Raw genomic sequence first — 19,352 nt, forward strand, 5'->3', positions numbered from 1 at the left:
CAGAGGCGGGCCGCTCGTATGATCAGGGGGCAGCAGGGCAGGCCTTATGAGGAGAGGCTATGGGACCTGAACCTGTTCAGCCTCCAGAAGAGAAGGCTGAGGGGGGATCTAGTGGCCTGTTACAAACTAGTCAGGGGAGATCAGCAGGCACTGGGGAAGTCCCTGTTCCCCCAAGCACTGCCAGGAGTGACCAGGAATAATGGTCACAAGCTGGTAGATGGTAGACTTAGGCTAGATATCAGGAGGCGCTACTTCATGAACAGGGCAGCTAGGGTCTAGAACCAACTTTGAAAAGAAGTGGTGCTGGCCCCTACCCTGGGGGTCTTTAAGAGGAGGTCAGATGAACACCTTGCTGGGGTCGTTTGACCCCAGTAATCTTTCCTGCCATGGCAGGGGGGCGGACTAGATGATCGACACAGGTCCCTTCCGACCCTAGAAACTATGAAACTATGACCAGTAACTCAAAAATCAAAGAACTGATAAAATTACTTAGACCATTACTTAATTCTTCTCAAAAAGAAGTAATAGCAGCTTAAATACTAATTTAGAAATTGACAGCCTACCCTACTTGAGTTAATTTTTTCCCCTATATATGCTAGGAAAGGAAACACCTTGACAAAAGATTTAACCAATTACAGCATTCGCCTGCATACTACATAACTTCAAATAAGATAAACACCTTAGTCTGGGAAAGCAGAAAAGAATTTTTTTCCAGTCTTCCCTGCCACAGCATGAGTTCACCATGGCTGAATGTTCCTGGCCCCATATATCACTCACCCTCTCCTTCCAGCTCCCAAGGCTCAGCCTTGTCAGAGCTGCTGCCCAATTGGCAGCTCAGCCAAATGCTGCTAAAAACAGGTTATTTTGTTAACCTCTGGATTTCAAAATCAAATGGATGACTTAAGAACCGTAAACCCTACATCTCAGCAAGAGGCTGGATAAGATAACTCTCTGAGTCCCTTCTAACCCTTTGAATCTCTGATTTGACTAGTAAAAGCCTTCTATTAAACTACTAATATATTACTGTGTTTATCCCTATAAATAAAATATACTTGCACACCACCCCGAATTCTAAGCTGTTGAGAAAAAAAAAAAAAAAATCACATACCTGGTCATGACTGTTTGTCTGTCAGGTCGTATGTCTATTAAGATCTTCATTATTTGAGGTTCAAATCCCATATCTAGCATCCTATCAGCCTCATCCAAAACCTACATGGAACAAGATTAGCATCTACAATTCCTTAGTTAAAAGCATTTAGCAAGACACTACATATAAGGCTCCCATTAAGAGGTAGTTTTATTCTTAAAGTCATTTTCAGAATCACTTATTCCCACTTCCTGTGCAAATTAAGAATAAGGACATTTAGTTTCACCACACTTCTCCTTTAACTTTTAAGCGTGAGATTCTAAAAAAAAGTCTGAAGCCTCTATTCCCTTATGCCTAAGGTTCAGAGATTTTTAGTTATATCAGCCCCATCTGTCTTAGACCCCTAGCAGATGATACACTTAAGATGCAATTAACCTGTTACTGCCTGTATTTAAGGATGCTTTTATTAAGCTATTTATGTTCTGATGGGTTTTCAAGGTTGGAATACTTTGTAGATGGGAAAAAGCAGCCAACTCTTTTTACAATGTCTTTTTTCTGACAAGGCAGAAAGTATTTCCCAAGTTAGAAGAATGTTCTTTTCATGTAGTTGGAGAGGGAGGGAAAGGCAGCATATGAGCAGTCATACTAGGTCAGCCCAGAAGTTTGCCCCAGTTTTGTATCCTGCCCTTGGTAATTGTTTTAGAGAATAACGCTTGCAAAGGGCATTTAAAGATGGCTAGCTCACCATTTGTTTGAGGAAATAAACTGACAACCACCTTCTGAAAGGTAAGCAGAAACTTAAATGTTAATACTACTTTCTAAACTACAAATACCTGCACTAACAGTCTTGTTAGTAATACATCCATTATTTTTCTGAATGTAAAATCTTATGTTATCTTATGTCTCTGTTATGTATTCTGGTATGAATTTCAGAGGCCAGTTCTACAATATATTAATTCCTTTTGTTGGCTTTGCAGAAATGTTCTTTTAATTTTACCATGTTACATAGTTCTTGTTTTCTGACAGAGGGGTAAATAGGAAAACTCAAGTTTGCCTTTTCAATCAATTTTACTTTTGTTACTTCTCTTTAGGTTCTCCAATGTCTCCAACTACCTGATCCTCCAATTTCAAGATGTTCAAAACTGAATGCAATAATCCAGGTAAGGGCATATTGATTTATTCTGGAGAGGGCAGAACTGAGTGCTGCCTTCAAGAAGGTCAAAGGTATAATGAGTAGTGGAAAGACTGTATCCATGAGACAGTCAAATGTACTGTATCCATGGGATCAAATGTACTGTATCCATGGGACAGGCTTTTTAATTGTGATTACATCATGTTAAAAGATTTATACCTTGTATCGTTCTCTTTTTATATGCACCACCATGTTCTTTGTTTTGAAAAACTGCAAATGTCTATAAAATTGACCATTGTGTATCACTGTTGAAACATCAATAATTTTTTCTTTGGCTACAGAACTTGAAAAAAAAAACACCATTCCTCCTCCCTCCCACCTTCATTTCTACTCTGAGAAAGCTAGGTTACTCTCCAGTCTTCCACTATCATTCCCATTTTGCATCTGGCTAAAATCTTGATGGGGACCGCAAACATCTTTACTGATTATTAGTTTTCCCCAGCTATGTACCTGGCTGCCCATAACTATTTCCAAGCTGAGCATGGAGAAAGGAACTGGCAATAGGTGAGGCATGCCACATTACCTTACTAGCAAGTTCTAGCTTGCTAGTAAAGTAATGCAACAAGCCTCACCTATTGCCAGTTATTTTCTTAACAGCCCTAATTTACTTGGTAAGGTACCCAAGCTGAATCTTGTAAAAAGGACCAGTCCAAATTATTATACTTGGTAATTAGCTTGTGTCCTGAAGGTTAAATAAGAAATCAAAAATAATTTCAAAATGTGAAGGAACAAAATAGCTGTTGTATGTAGTATGTGGTAGCCGTGCAAGAATATTGAGTAATAAATGTCAACATTTTGATGTCCTAAAGTCACTGTTATCTCCATTTTTTCTTAGGACTGGCAGAGACTGGAAGCATTCACAGTACAATAATTTTAGTATGACAATAGAGATTTTTAAAAATTTGTTATGAAGTGACCTTTAAAAACATAACCACAAATTATTTACAATTTTAGAAAGACTATTTGTACCAGGAATCTAATGTTCCCTGGAATTATTTCAAGGTCCACAATGGATATAGTAAAAATAGCAGTACCAAACTAAACTCAAAGATTGTATCTATAATCTCAGTTTAATTAGAATAAACGAAACTTTAAAAAGAAACATCAGTGTTTAATTTACCCATACCCCATTTGGTGTATTACTTTTTCATGCTGACTACTTGCCAAATATGTTATGCTCTTCAGATTTATGAAGTTGTTCTTTTGAAGGTCATTCAGTCTACCAGGAGTAGCAATAACAATATCCACACCTTTTGTAACCATGTTTATCTGTCCTTTTCGGTCCCCACCGCCATATATGCAAATACTAAAAAATAAAATTTTCCAGAAGCTAATTAGTTTGGTTCAATTAAAATCCCTCTTTTTAAGATGAAAGTAAGTATCCCCATGTTACCTACCATTTATAAGTTATCCTTTTTGTTTTATCCTGCTCTCAAGAGGAAAGACTTTAGAATAGGCAAGGGATGCATCAAATACAATTTAATTATTTCAAATATATCAAATCTATTTCTCAGCATTTTTTTTTAAGAAATCCTAACCTGGACGTGAAATTTAAACAGTGTAAATATGAGTTGAGTTGACAACTATGTTATTAAACTTGACCCACAGACACAGAGAAGAGAGATGTATGATTTAAGAGGGAGGGGTAGGACATGGAAAGGAAGTTGAGGGAACATCAACCTAACAACATAACAGTGCAGAATAAGGATACTAAGGCTGACCCTAAATCGACATGACCACCTGATGTAGCAAATTACACCAGGGATTAGTAGCCTACTGCTTATAGCCCAAATCCAGCCCATCAGACCCCTGGATCCAGCCCTGGATGGGCATAGGGCCTTGTTGGTAGGGGGCTATCCTTATGACACTACATGGATGAGTGTCAGCTGTGGGCAGGTCCTAGCATCTGCCTGTCTGCCCGCCTCTGTACCTGGGATGGGTCATTTCAGCGCACAGCCAGAACAAGTTGTCTACCCCCAAATTCCCCATTATCACAAAGTGGAAACATTTAACATTTAAAAAGCTTATCACTGAAAAGGCACTGTAACAGAGAACTGGAATTCTTTGGATAGCAGATCCCTCATTAGTTTCAACATGCAAGATAACCTTCAGAGGTAAACAATAAATGCAACAAAGTTACTGTTGGGAAGAATGTTCAATACCTTATTTACAAGAGAATACCATGAATATGTAATTCCTAGAAGTTTCAACTCTGAGGGGAAAGATAGGGAAGCTTGAATCAATTAAAGCAGCAAGATGAAGTAAGACTAGATAAGAGAGGAAGGGTTGGGGGGAGGGAGACAAGGAAATGTGGTCCTGTGATAAACTTCATCCTGAAAGAAAAACAGAAAATACACATGCACAAATACTCTGACATCAGAAAACATAGAAGGAAGAGATTCATCTCAGAGGACACCCAACTACTGAGAAAACACTGAAAAGAAACCCAGAAAGAAGAGACAACTGGAATACTTAGTTACTCTTTCATAAGGAGTGTGATAGACTCGAATACACCTTCCCCAAACCTCAAAGAGGGAAACTGAATGCATGTTGACTTGCCTGCTATATTCAGATAATGTATTTTGTCTGTATCTTATGGTTCAACTACTGAAAAACTGGGAAGGATAATGATTACCTCTTAATTCCTTTGTATGTATACTTCGAACATTCTGCCTCTACTTGAAGAGCCAGCTCTCGAGTAGGAATGAGGACCAACATACCTGGTCCATCACGCTGATGTCTGGGACTGCAAATAAGAATTCAATACAATTGAGAAAGAAACTTTAGATACCCAGAAAACTAGTCATGTAAGATACAAGACAATTATCAGCTTAGAGTTTCTTAGATGAAACAGAACTAAATGTCTTAAACCAATATGTTTCATATTGTATTTTCTCACATACTATATGCACCTTTTAAAAAAAAAACAAACCAAAACCAGCTGCTGAAATGCATGCGGGATGCATTTGTTAAACAAGGGAACGCTGCTAAGATCATACTGACTCAGCAATACTGTTCACAGCACAAGAGATTGCCCAAGCAGCAGCTTGAGGGTATCCCTTTAACAAAGTTAAATGGTAGGGGCAAAGGGGAGGAGAAAGGAAAATAAGTGTGCATTTCTGCACAAGTTGAAGTGACATTCTCAAGGTGCTTCTGAGGCAAATCCTGATGCTGCAGAGGAAGGAACTGTCCGGTCAGTCAGCTGCTAGGGGTTTAACGGAGTAGCTATAGGTTGTTGCTCTTTGCTACTACAGCTGCTGGTGTTTTCACTGGTGGCAAGAGCAAGGTAAGTCTTTTCTTCTCCATCCATGTTCTGAAAACAAAGTGTGCATCTCATAAGTAGTATGAGTAGATACAGTACGATACTTACTGGTTATGAACTTCCTCAGGTTGAATTTTAATGCCATTTTACAATAAAGCAGATAGCCTAGCTATAATATAAATAAATATAAATTAAACAAGTCCTTACATTGGTTGTGAATCCAGATGAACAAATCCAGGCATTAAATAGGCTAATGTCTTCCCTGTCCCTGTCTGTGCTATACCAATGAGATCAATTCCTTGAAGTATGATTGGCCAAGCTTGTGACTGAAAAAAAAATGTCTGACATCAAAAATACATTTTCTTAAAAGTTATGACAACATTAACCAGAATTTAAACACCACAGTACCTGAATTGGAGTAGGCTTTTGAAAGCCAACTTTCCTGATGTTAGCCATAACATCAGGATAATGCTTAAAAGCATCTTCAAATTTACACGCAGGATTGGGGATGTAGCGCTTTTCACCTCCTTTCAAGTCATCACAAGTGATATCATTATTTTCTTTTCTGCACAGAATAATTTTTTTAGAAAAAAAATTATGTAGTTTTACAACCAGAAAACTAGAAGACCAAACAGGAACATTTACTGTGTGTTCTAGTAACTGAATGAAAGCGTGATCAAGAAGCGAATATGGGATTTTTATGAGAGGAGAGGTAAAGACAAACTACTAAACAAACCACACTAGTGCTGCTTTCTTATTTTACTGTAAATGTGATAGTCACAGAAGAGTAGCACTAATGGTGAAAATATCCCTAAAAAGGCTTTCACCAGAATAGATCCTTAGAAAATCCATGAAAAACAATTTTAAAAGTTTACAAACTTAGGACAGAACAAAAGCTTGAGATTTAAGAGCTTGCTATTAAAGATGTGGACAAACATTCATGAAAACAGCTTCACGTACCACTCCAATTTAAAGTGCTTCAGCATTGCACAGATAAAGGTACAGGCCCCTCCCAGCTGAAGGGCTTCAAAAGATGCTGGAAGGCCATGCTGTAGCAGAAGTCTGCAGCTAGGGGCCAGAAGGCAGAGATCCCAGCATCTCAGTCTCAAACTATGATAGTTAGTCTCAGATGAGGTGCCACAAGTCCCTTCAAGGGGTTCTATAATGTGGGTGCTGCTGCTGCCACCAGGTTGAAATGCCCTGTGCACCTCCTGTAGAAGCAGATCGGGAAGCAGTTGTGGTTGGAGCTCATGCTCCTTCTGCAGCCCTTCCCAGTCTGATCCCACATATTCCTCCTGGAAGCAAATATGCATCAAGTAGGTGGGACTGTCCTGTGCCTGTTTCTAGGAAAAGCACATAGTGTTGGACTGGGAACCACTGTTGCAACAGCACACTCTGGCCACAGCCCTTTACCCTGGCTGTCCAAAGGGATCAGACTGGGCTGGAGCAGCCCTGTGCACCACCTGGCTGAAGCATCTGGGCGCAGGTACAACCATGACAGGTAAAACCCACCCTTCTCCCCTCCCCTTCCTCCTCTAACCCCTGGGGCACAGGGGAGTTTTTTGCATGACAAAACTCAGTTACATTTCTGTTCCTGACTGCTTTAAATCAGAAAAGTCTAATACAAGCATGTAACACTGCCAAGAATGCATGGCAGCACTCTGGCTAAGACCACTGAGGGAAGCAGAAGTAGTACAACAATGGTGTTCTCAACTAGGGATACTCTGAAGTTCCAAAGTTGTGGAGGGGTGCCCCAACTCTTAAAAGGCTGAGAATCACTGATGTATGGAGGCTCCTGGGGATGGCCAAATGGGAGAGAAGAAAGCCTATTTGCTGTCTGACCCTCTCCAGCTTCCACAGGATGCTCCCTACCACAGGCTTGGCTAGTCACCCCTCATGAGGGTTTGTCAGTTATACAAGTAATGCAGTCACCTAGAGGTGCCGGGAAAGGAAGCCCACTACTTCCTCACCCTGCAGTCCCTTCCCAATAGCACTGTGAGGTTGTCTTTCCTCTCCTGCCTGAGAGTCATCCCTTACTGGGAAATGCTCTCCATTTTGCTCATCTCCTAGCTGCTGGGCACCAACATGGCAATACACAGTAGCATGACCAAGTCACCTGAAAGGCATTTCTTTTAGATACAGTATTTGATCTTCACGAAATTACCACGTCAAAGGATGAAGCCAAGACACTGTAGAGGACAGCTTCCTCTAGAACCACTTGTAAACCCTGTGCTACTTCTGGGCCAGGGAGACTAATAACAACTGGTGGGAGTACATAATCATAGGGGTTTGGAATGACAAAGTAGCAGCAGCAAGACTTCAGGATAAGCCAGGACACCTTCAGAGAGACGGGCCAGTGTTGCTCCAGCATCAAGTCACCAGCAAAAGAACACTCCTGGTCACAGAGATTTGCCATCTGAAAGCCTTGATCTATTCTTTCAGCATGGGTGAGTCCATTTCTGGATCAGTCATCTGTGAGGTGTGCTGCATGATCCAAAGGTCTTCTGTGTAAATTTGACTATGCAGGCTTTCTGAACTGAACATCTACATCACCATCCTATGTTCCACTCACCATAGCTCAAAATATAATCAACCAAAAAGGCTGCTTCATCATGTTGTATCATAGTGCGGACTACCACAAAAGATTTACCATAGCTGGTCAAGGAAAAATCCATAATGCCAGGGTCTTCAGGAACCTGGTACCCATGACAATGCCAGGAGTTTCCTGGTAGCACTAAACTGGAAGGAATGACACCCAATTTACCCAACTGCTCCCATGGCTCATGAAACCCTACACCAGAATAGTACAATTCTGGGCAACACCAGAAAGGAACTGCTCAGCTACCAACTGAGCAGCTGCCAGATGACCATGAAATGCACCTTTGGGTGCCTCAAAGCATAGAGGGGACAAGGGGAATATCCAGATACCAGAGAGTGCTATCTGCTCTGGATATTTATTTGCAAGGCCAAGGAATACCTTTCTAGAGGTCTGGGGGCTTGCAGGCTAATACTGAGCATCAAAAACTAAGTTCCTGGAACATAACTCTCAGATGTCGTGGCAAACTTTTATTGATATGAGGCTGTGAAGTGAAAGGAGAACACTCTATTAAAGACTGAACAAGTCACGAGACATGTTAAGTGATTACTTGTGAACAAAGTGAACCTTTTATTACACAGTCAAAACATTTCTGCTCTTACCAGAAACCAAAAGAAAATATTTTTGAATTGTGACCCAACCCTACCAAGGCTTGCTCACTGCCTGTCCAAGGATAAAGTAGTATGGGAGCATCTTGTCATGTTAACTTGCTGTCCACTTGACACCTATGCTGCCTCACCACTCCCAACTCAAGAGGCAGCCCTGGCTCCCCATACTCCAAAAAACATATACCCCCAAGTGGGCTCATGAGGTAACCTGTGCCTTTTATCCAACCCTTCAATAGGCCACTTGCAGGCTGCCAAATTACTAGGGCAATGGGTGTGAGGAGAGGAAGGGGGAAGAAGATGACCATGAATTCTATCACCATATTGGAATGTGGCAACTTACCACATGGTTGAGTGGGCAGCCATCTTGGCACTCCCTCCTGGCTGCCTGTTCACCATGACTGGGGAGTGGGGGGAGGAGGGAGGGAGGAGAGGAAGATGGAGCCAATAGGAAAGGGAGGCTCAGCTGGGAAGTCAAGAGGATGGTGTCAGGATGGCCCCAGATGCTTCATGTCAGTGGGATCTGAACTGTCATGCTCCAGTGGCTGGTACACCTCCTGCTCATTAGTTCTGAATGGGAGGAGGAACTCCTGAAACTTATCCTGACCCTTGTAGGTCTTCTCAGCTGTGGGCAGGACAAAAAAATAGAGGCTCCTTATGCTTGGTCTTGCTGGAGTTATCAGATGGCCCTGGACTGACCGCCAGAGTAAACAATGGAGTAGGGCTTTAAGGCAAAATCATCACTGGACAGTGTCCAGAACAACTTGTCTTAATAGTGGCAAATCACCCTCCAGGAAACCAAGACACAATTAGCATCATAGGCTCTCTTATACAGCTCCTTAAGTAACTTGAACTTGGTGAAGCACTGATGCTGGTTGCCAAGCAACTATTCAGAAGTTATCCATTCACTAGAACCAGGCCATGTATGACTCTTTTGCAGCAAACACTGGGTATTCTGCTCAGATGGCAAGGAGGCCAATAACCTATATCTGCTTTCAGTTTGTGGACCACACAGAAGTGACCAAGGATGCTGGTTTACATATTGTGGATGAAAGCCAACGGTGACACACTAAGGATCCTCAAGACTGTTTTGCACCCGAGAAGCTGAGAGAGATCCCAGACTGGAGGAGGGACTAGCGAATGGAAGGCCTGGCATGCTGTCAGGCCTGTCTAAATAGACAATGTTACATGCTAAATAGAGTCCTGTGTCCTTGAAGCAGTGGAGGTCTGAGTGCAGCTCCTCAAGAGTAGTGGGAAGGGGAAAGGAAATCAAGCACTGTTGGCAGACAGACCCTTCCTATTAAACTCCGCTCAAGCATGTAAACATAACTGGAAACACTTCAAAAGTTGTTTTCTTTTCCTGGGGTAATTCTGAGACAGAGCAGACCAATTTAAAACATTTTATCATCTGGTAGTATCTATCCCCTCACTGTATGGAGTGCTTGGTGCATTAAAAGATTAAATCTGTCCATACTCTGGGTTAGAGGTGTCAAACATAGAGAATGGAGAGCCACTACACATCCAGTTCTCAGGGCTGCTGGTGGGTTAAGGAATTTAGAGGCAGTGCTGGCCACAGAATCCAGGGTCCCAATGGAAATGGCTGTTGGAGGCAGGAGATGAGTGATAGCTGAGCTGCCACAGCCCTGCTTGCCCCTTGGCTGACTGCTATGTTGTCACCGCTGCCTCTACAGTAGCTTCTGGCCATCCCTAGCTGCTGCTTGTCCCATCACTGCCACCACAGTCTCCATCACTTACACTATAGATCTGACCCAAAAGAAGACCCATAGTTTGGATCCAGCTTGGGGTAAAAGGTGAATTCAACACCCCTGTCTAGGTTAACAAGGAGAAAAGTCTAAAAAGAACTAAGTAAGTTTTAAAAACCTTTAGAACCTACAGTAACCTCAAATATTAAGATACAAGGGCCTTTTAAAAATGGGAATAGTTATCAGTTGTTTGCTTTCACCATTTTCCTACTCCTATCCAAAATACATGATTCAGCCAATATTTCAGCTCTAACGGGAGCTGTCAAATCTCCCTCCTTCCTTCAGGCTGTACTTAAAAAAGTGCCAGAATTATAGGATTATGTCAAACATATTATAGCAACAAATACATGTATACAAATAAGATGGGACAGAAGAAGTAGTAAGATTTGGAGACAGATAGACAAGTTTCTTTCGGTAAATCTGTTATCTTTTATTAGACTAACTCAAATAGTTGAAAAAATTGTTCTCAGCAAGCTTTTGGGTTTAAATACCCTTCATCAGGCTGAGGAAGCATCTGCAGTTGGTGTGTGTTGCTCTTGGATGGAATGAATAGTAAAAAAGCCGGAGCCTGGGCTGATATGCATGCAAGACAGGCAGTCAGTGAAGATGTAAATTGAGGAGTCAGTAGGTGAGAGAGACAGGCTGTGGAGGAGGAGCGGGGGGAGAAGGGGGAAAGGGGAATGAACGTAGTTGGTCCCCACCCACCCCTGCTCAGTCTGTCTCTCACCCACTGACTCCTCAATTTACATCTTCACCGACTGCCTGCCTTGCATGTGTATCAGCCCAGGCTCCTGCTTTTTTTACTATTCATTCCATCCAAGAGCAGCATGCACCAACTGCAGATGCGTCCTCAGCCTGACACAGGGTATTTAAACCCAAAAGCTTGCTAAGAAGAGTTTTTCCAACTATTTGAATTGGTCTAATAAAAGATACCAGATTTACTCAAAGAACCTTGTCTGCCTATGACCTTAGATCAACACGGCTACAACCTACACCACCCCTAAGAATCAGAAACATTTTTAGTCATATAGTCCTTGGTTTACATTCCTTTTCACAATTCTATTAACTGAATTTCTGTTACTTCTAGACATGCTTATGTATCCTAACTGAAATGCCTGGTATTCTCTAAAATGCCTGAAAGATGCCACTGAAGGCTTTAATGATGAAAAGAGAGTTCAGAGCACAATCGCAGAAATCCTGAAAGGGTAGAGCTGAAAAGGAATTCAGGAGGCCGCCTAGTTCTAGTCCAAGCCCTTGCTCAAGGTAGGATCATCCCTATCAAAGCTATATAATCCAAGTATTTATCTTAAAAACATCCAAAGATGGAGAGTTAACAATCTAAGTTATCTGATCCAGTATTTAGTCACCCTCATAGTTGGAAAGTCCTCTCTTACCTAAATTTTCTTTGTTGCTACTTGAGCCCATTATTTCTTAAGTCCCCTTGTGCAGACAGATCACCATACATATGGCAATCATATATTTGAAGACCATTATCAAATCATCTTTATTTTTCTCTTCTCCTGACTAAATCTCAGTTCCTCATAATATCCTGTTCGAAACCTCTAATAATTTCTAATGCTGTCTTCTGGAGTCCTTCTAGAATCACAGTATACAAAACCAGGTACAGTACTTGAGGTGAAGCCTCATCAGTGTGAAAAAGAGTATAATTTCTTGTGACTTGCATGACAATCCTGATACAAGTGTATTTGTACATGTAATAGCCGTGCTCATATAATGCATATTCCTGAAGACTGCCTCAACATTTTGAAAAATGTATTATCCTTTTAAACACTACTATTTTTCCAAAGAAACATATTTAAGAAAACTATTTTTGAATATGTTATTTATTTAACAATGGAATGTGGGGAATGTGCATGGTATAGTAGTTCCACTCCAGTCTTGCCTGTCAGATTGCGAAAGCTGGTGAAGTAGAGATGGATATTTGTAAACAGAATTATCAACCTTGTTTAGCTGTAGTATTTCCTGTCGTGTGTGTAATGACCTTGGTGGGCAAAATGTTTGGGGAAAAAAAGGGTGATTATAATGAGAGTAAATACAGTACAACCCTATATGATACTAGCTTTTTCTGCAACAACAGAAACATTGTTGACTTGCATTCAGCTTACTGCCCACTATAATTCCATGGACTTTCCTGCAATAGTGCAGCCTAGGCAGCCATTCCCCAAATTATATTTATGCATTTATGATAAATGTGGTACTTTGCACTTATCCTTACTGAATTTTATCTAACTTATTTCACACACTCTCTCCAATCTATCTTGTTTATTTTAAATCCTAATCCTATAAGCGCACCTAGCTTGGTGTCCTCTGATATTTGAGTGTATGCTGAATTCAATCTTCCAAGTCATTAAAGAAAATACTGAAAAGCATCATACCCAAGACATAACCTTAAGAACCCCATTTACTATATCCTCCCACAATTAGACAACAAACTACTGATGACTACTCTTCGAGCAGAACAATCCAACTAGTTCTGCACTGGTGATGCGTAGGGGGTGCATGCAGGTGCACGTTTCACAACAGCCATGAAACCGGAAGTGCACTTCCAGTTTTGCCACTGGCTTGATGATGGCCTGCTGGGAGACCCCCCACACTCCCAGTTGGCAATCTGGTGCCCCCACAGACTTGGGAGGCACCAGTCACCCATGTGTGAATGTCATGGGAGACAGCAGCAAAAGACTCACTGAAGTAGAGATGCATCACATCTGCTGTTCTCACCTACTATATAAGAAGTCTGGTGGATAAACCATGACTTGCTCTTGACAAATCCACACTGGCTGTCCTTTATGACCTGTTATCTTCTGAGATGGTGATTCCCAACCAAAGGTACCCTGAGATCCTTTTATGGGTCCATGGGCTGAACACACACTCATGATTCACACAATAAAGTCAGAGATTTCAAATAGGAATCCATTCAAACAGGAAAACATTTTGATCTGTTGTGGTCTTTCAGTTCATTTCAGCAGAAGAATTGCTCTATTAATGTTCAGTTATTTTTTGATTACGGAAAAATAAGAACTGGCATTTTCTGAAGGTGTACCTTGAGTCTAAAAGGGTTGAGAACCACAGTCTCAAGATCTTAACAACAAATTTCTTGATAGCATGCTCCAGTATTTTTACAAGTGTTCTAATATTACAAAAGCCTAAGTTTGTCTGTCTGTTATGTTTTATTCTCGCTCTGACTGGCTGTCTCAGCAGCCAATCTGAGTGCCCTACACAGACAGGGACAGACAGTGGAGTGCCACCTTGACAGTGGGGACTGAGGGACCAGACGGGAAGAGGGCAAGGCCCCCCTCCTCTACTCCTTGGATGCAGAGGGGGACAACGGGGATTGGAGCGCTGCCATAATAGAGATGATGGAGCGGGGCTGAGGGGGAGGCCAGCAGTGCCAGTCTGCTCCTTGGAGCCAGTTGCCGGAGCTCCCCCCGCCTCCCCCCCAACAACAGCCAGCAGGGAGGGGAGGCGGCGGGGAACAGGGGAGAGGGGAACAGGAAGGTGGGGGGGGGTGTTACTGATGGTTGCGCACCGCTGCAACCGTGACTGCCGCTGTGGTTGCAAGCCCTGGCCCGAAGTGGCAGGGGGGGAGGTGAGGAGCAGCCTTGACCTCCGCCTGAAGCAGCAGGGGGAGAGGGGGGAACAGCCCAGGTCCCAGCCCCAGCTTGAAGTGGTGGGAGGGGGAGGGAAACAGCCCATGTCCCAGCCCGAAGCAGCGGGGAGGGGATGGAGGCAGGGGAGGGGAAGATGGGGAGCAGCCCAGGCTCCAGCACCAGCCCAACATGGCAGGGAAGAGGTGGGGAATGGCCCTGGTCCCAGCCCTGGGCTGAAGCAGCTGGGTGAGGGGGGTGGAAACAGCCCATGCCCCAGCCCTAAGTGGTGGGGGGCAGGGCAATAAGGGACGCAGGCCTCTGTCCCTTCCTGTCCACCCCCACCCCCTGATCATGCTTGATGGGCAACTGCTAGCTGAAGTGGGGTGTTAGATTGACCAATCTGTAATTTCCAGGATCTTTTTTTTGTTCGTTTCACATGACTATTAAATATACCTTTTTTGGGACCTCACCTAACCTCCTTAATGTGGCCCTGAAAGAAACTTAAGCCACTTTCATGAGTACTTTAAGATGAATCTTATCCAGCCTCCTAATTTGAATATATCCACCGTGCCTAAATAATCACTGACCTCTTCTTTTCCTATCCTAGACCGATTTAATCCCCTCATCCTTGCTGCCAACTGTGCTCACCATGACTGTTGACCTTCTCTGTGAACAATGAAGTGAATGCAAGCATTAAACACCTCAGCCTTCTCATTACCCAATATTAACTTCATTTCCAATTCAGTAAGGGACCTAACTCTTTCCTCAGTTTTTCACTTACGTTGAACATATTTACAGAATGTTTTGCTGTCTTTTATGTTCCTTGCTAACTATCATGGATTTGTCCATTAGTCTTTCTAATTCCCTTAACCTACATGCCCATAATGTATTCCTATACTCATGTTTAATGTGGCCTAGTTTTCACTTTTTGTGAAGTTATTGTTTTAAGTTTCAAGTCATAGATGAGTCCACTGCTTCTTAGATAAGTGAGTCTTTTGCTGAATTTTCAATCCTTTCTTCACACCAAGACAGCATACTAAAAGACTCCAATTTAGTCTCACCACATGCAAAAGAGATAACTAGAGTGTCTTTAAAAAGAACCTGTAAAATAATGTTATTCTGAAATTCAAGAAAGGAAAAGATAATTGATTTATTTTTTATAGAAACAATAGCCAGTATCTGCTAGGGTTTCCCCCACAAAATAGTAACGTCTATCAACTAATATTCAACCTGAAATAAAGATCTGCAGAACTGTTGCCAGAAACAACACTTTAAAATATTTAGAAACTGTCATACTAAGACCTATCTATATGAAAGTTTACAATTCCAATACATGAGCAAATACGTACTTTCACACAAAAAAATCTTACCGCCAATTCTCTACTTCTTCTCGTGACATGGAAGCAACCTTCAGTGATTCTTTGTAGAAGTTTTTCTCAACTGGAGGTAAATCTTAAAAAACAATTAGGAAAAAGACAGGTTGCTATAAAAAATAGTTTTTGAAGATTACACTATATGCATCTTCTACAACAGGGATGGGCCAACCCACAGGACAAGTGTGGCACCTGTGATCAGGGAAGGGACAGACAGCACAGGAGCCAACAGGCAGGAAGCCAAAAGCAAAGGAGGGGGAACTGGGAGGACAAAGCACAGCAGTAGATTGGGCAGAGGAAGGATATCAGAGTGGCATGCAAGGAGGGCATAGAGCTAATTTGCTGAAAAGGTGGTTCTCACTGTTTTATAGCATACTAGTTTAAACAGAAATTCTTGCAGATAAAAGCCTAAAAATATTACAATCAAAATTTCAGGTTAAAAAGCTCAAAATGATTCAATACATGAATCCTCAGGTACCTCATACTACAAAACAAATTAGAAGTAGAAACTTGCTGGGAATATAGAAACAGAATAAAATTAAGGGAAAAAAATCAAATTCTGTATACAAAATTACCTCTCAATTATGAGTCTTTAAAAATATTCTAACAGCTCACATAACACTTTATTATAAACAAGCGGCTTTAGTTGAATACATAAAAAGCACAAGTGACCACTCAGAATAGTGGATCCCAACTTTCTTAGAGTCAGAGCACCCCGACTTTATTAAATTTAGTAGCAGCCCCAGTTGAGAATGATTAAGGGTGCTGTCTCAGCTTACCTCAGTGGTTCTCAACTGCCAGTGACCTGCTACTGCCAGCTGGTAAAAGACCCCCCCACATCTGCTGTACAGCCAGACCAGAAAGGGCTGTGGCATGCGAGCGCTCTCCTGCCTCATTAGAGTTCTCTGATGACCCTAAAGAAGGTGGGAGAGCCAACTTGTGCTGCAGCCTTCCTAGTCTGACCCTGTAGTGCCTCTTTGGCCCGACACATTACACTTAATACTTGATTAACTTGTTAATCACATCTTAGTGACCTGGCCACACGTTCATTCAATTAATGGCATGGTGAAACCAGGCATAAGCATCAAAGTTATACAAAATGCATGTATTAACTTTGTCACTGGTTCTGATCACACTTAACTGAATGTGTGGTATGGCCAGCGCTTCCAGACTCTAAAGGCTGGGAGCACTGGTCAGCTAATCAGAGGTCCTAGCTGGGGGAACAGTGGGCTCTCCTAGCTGGGAAACCTGATCAGCTGACAGAGCTCTCAGGTGCAGGACCACAGCGTGCCCCCTCCAGAGCTGGGAGTTCTATCACAGACAGGGCTTCTAGCTACAGAAACACATGGTGTGCCCCAGCAGCTTGGAGCCCCAGCTGGATTTGGAGCTCTCAGCAGTAGGTGCACCACATGCCTCCATGGCTGGGCATCTCAGCAACAATCAGAGCTCCTGCAGCTAGGAGATCCGTCAGCTGACAAGGCTCCCAGCAACAGGAATGAAGACTGTAGGTGCAGAGGGAATCTTGGATCATGATTCTGGGCTCAATCTGCATTTGCTACATTGTTCTGTTGCTCAATTGTATGCTCAGTCCCACAATCACACCTCAATCTACATGTTGCATGACAAGAGGTGCGACTGTTGGGATTGCACAGCAAATCCCATTGCATCTTCCTTTTAACACCCGTCAGAGGGCTGAGAAACAAATACATGGGGCAGGTGGAACTGTACCATCTACCTGTTTCCTTGAGAAACACTGGGGAGGGGAGAGGTGGGGATAGAAGGTGCAGACCAGTAGGGGCTGCAGCATTAGTCAACTCTTCTTCCTGTTTCAGAGCTGTCAAAGAACCAGTGAAGCAAGAGAACATATGCATTCCACAACTCTTCCTGATGTACATGGACTTCTCACCTGGCCACTACCTTGGCTGCACCACCCATGCTCTGGCATCCCTATGAGGGTTGAGACCCACTGACTTAGAACATGTCTATACCATGGCGGTGGCATACCCTGCCACTGCCTAGCTATTTCCACACGCAAGCACAGAAAAATAACAACAAAGATACTCATGACTTGATTGGTTAACCATTGATAAAGACATAAGGCAGGTCTACAACCCAGCTTGGTTGCGTATACCCAAAGCACAAGATACATCAGTAGTGGCCAACCTTTTTGGCAGATGTGCTATAAATTAAGCTCTGTGCCCTCTCCACACAGTAGAATAGAGGCAGGATGCTGCTGTGAGAGGTGTCACTCCTTCCCTCACCTTGCAATCGCTGCAGTTTTATAATGAGTGAAAATCCAAAATCCAGAATTCAGTAGTATCTGCAGGATTAGGCCTGGCTCTTGGCAATAACACCTACATAAACCTGGCTCTTGGAGTGACACCTTCTCTCTCAGCAATATCCTGTCCCCACTGCTCTATGTAGCTAGAGGCTTGAGCCCCCCTGCCTGCATTCTGGCACTTCTCTTGACAGACCATCCAGGGCTTGCACACCACACACAGAAGTTGCCTGTAACATATATGACAAAGGATTAATCACCTCCAAGATGTATGCTTACCCTAGTGCTTCTCAAGCTGCCTCTTATCCATTTTCTCAGCTAGCAGAGGACCAACATAGGGAAGATGGGATCATGAAAGCAGCTCTCTATCCCCAGGGGCAGGAAACAGAAGCCAGAAAAAGGAGAGGGAGCCCAGGGACCCTAGCAGCAGCAGAAAGAGTAGCTGGAAGAACAGCTGAGTGGGAGCCCACAGGTCACAAGTTAACTCCAGGCAGGCTGTGCACAGCCCATGGGTCACAAGTCAGACAACCCTGATATAGCCCATGTGCACACACTGCTTTCTCTAACAGATCTTCAAGATGACTCGTTTCTAGTTTCATCATATTCCTGGGACCCCTGGCAACTAATTATTCTTCAGTAATCCTGGAAGGTGCAAACTGGCCAGAATTTGTAGTTCCTGATTTGAGGAGGACTTCTTACTCTTTGGCTGGGCTGGAGTGCCTCCTCATCACTTTCTTGTTTCCTTTCCTTTACAGACTCAGTAACAGAGCTACCCCTTTTTTACTCACCCCTAAAGTTCCTAACTCTTTAACTAAACGTAGCATGAGATTCTATTCACAATACAGCAATACACAGGGCACGTAATTCACTATTAACAATATACCTAAGTCTACATCCTTGACGTATATGCTTTCTACGCAATTTTGATTATTTATTACTACTTTGCTAGGAATTAAAATCTTTCATCTAAGACTTTCTAGAAAGCTGTATTGTTATGCCCTTCTTAACCTAATAAATTTACATAATTATTTAAACACTATCCTCAACAGTCGCCAAGTTTACACCAGTCTAATAGTGTAATTGGGCCTTCTTCCAATCTCACTTAGGCCCTTAAAGATGGCCACCACCACCAAGAGCATGCACAAATAGATCTTTACCAGTATATTTCCAAGTTTGGAACATGCCTGTGAGTGGCAGTGGGAAGAAGACACTCAATGTCCAACAAGAGATTCAGACAGTGAAGAACATGCAGCCCTGTCAATACATCATAAGCTAAAACTGTTTCCACCTGTAACAGATTTGTTAAGTGCAAGATATCTAAGACCATATTTTCAAGCCCAGGATCACATGCTCTTTCAAAACCTGCAATACTAACCTGCCCACTTCATGGCTTCATATCTAGCTTTATTTTCTCGTAGAGATGCCCAGTCAATCACCGATTTTTGTGAGACATTTCTACACTTTACAAAATCACAACTGCTCTCATGGGAATCATTATAGCTGAAATCCTGATGTTTGAAGAAAGCTGTTGGGGGGAGGAAATAGAAAAATAAGGATTTGGAATAAGTCCTTTCTTGAGAAATAGATG

The 19,352-nt window shown here is 42.5% G+C and overlaps 1 protein-coding gene across 1 annotated transcript in view; it reads right to left on the minus strand.

Annotated features, from left to right (window-relative positions):
• The window catches only part of DDX43 (DEAD-box helicase 43), a 98,763-nt gene that overhangs the window by 37,034 nt on the left and 42,377 nt on the right, over window positions 1-19,352 (minus strand). Inside the window, exons 6-11 of the mRNA XM_019520332.1 lie at window positions 15,484-15,565; window positions 5,950-6,106; window positions 5,749-5,867; window positions 4,915-5,025; window positions 3,444-3,585; window positions 1,109-1,209 (exon numbers count right to left, since the gene is read on the minus strand). Coding sequence (XP_019375877.1) covers window positions 1,109-1,209; window positions 3,444-3,585; window positions 4,915-5,025; window positions 5,749-5,867; window positions 5,950-6,106; window positions 15,484-15,565 — 712 coding nt within the window. The remainder of the gene's footprint in view (window positions 1-1,108; window positions 1,210-3,443; window positions 3,586-4,914; window positions 5,026-5,748; window positions 5,868-5,949; window positions 6,107-15,483; window positions 15,566-19,352) is intronic.

Source organism: Gavialis gangeticus, unplaced genomic scaffold (assembly GCF_001723915.1).
Source record: "Gavialis gangeticus isolate Ggan-Ray unplaced genomic scaffold, GavGan_comp1, whole genome shotgun sequence".
Taxonomy (NCBI): domain Eukaryota; kingdom Metazoa; phylum Chordata; order Crocodylia; family Gavialidae; genus Gavialis; species Gavialis gangeticus.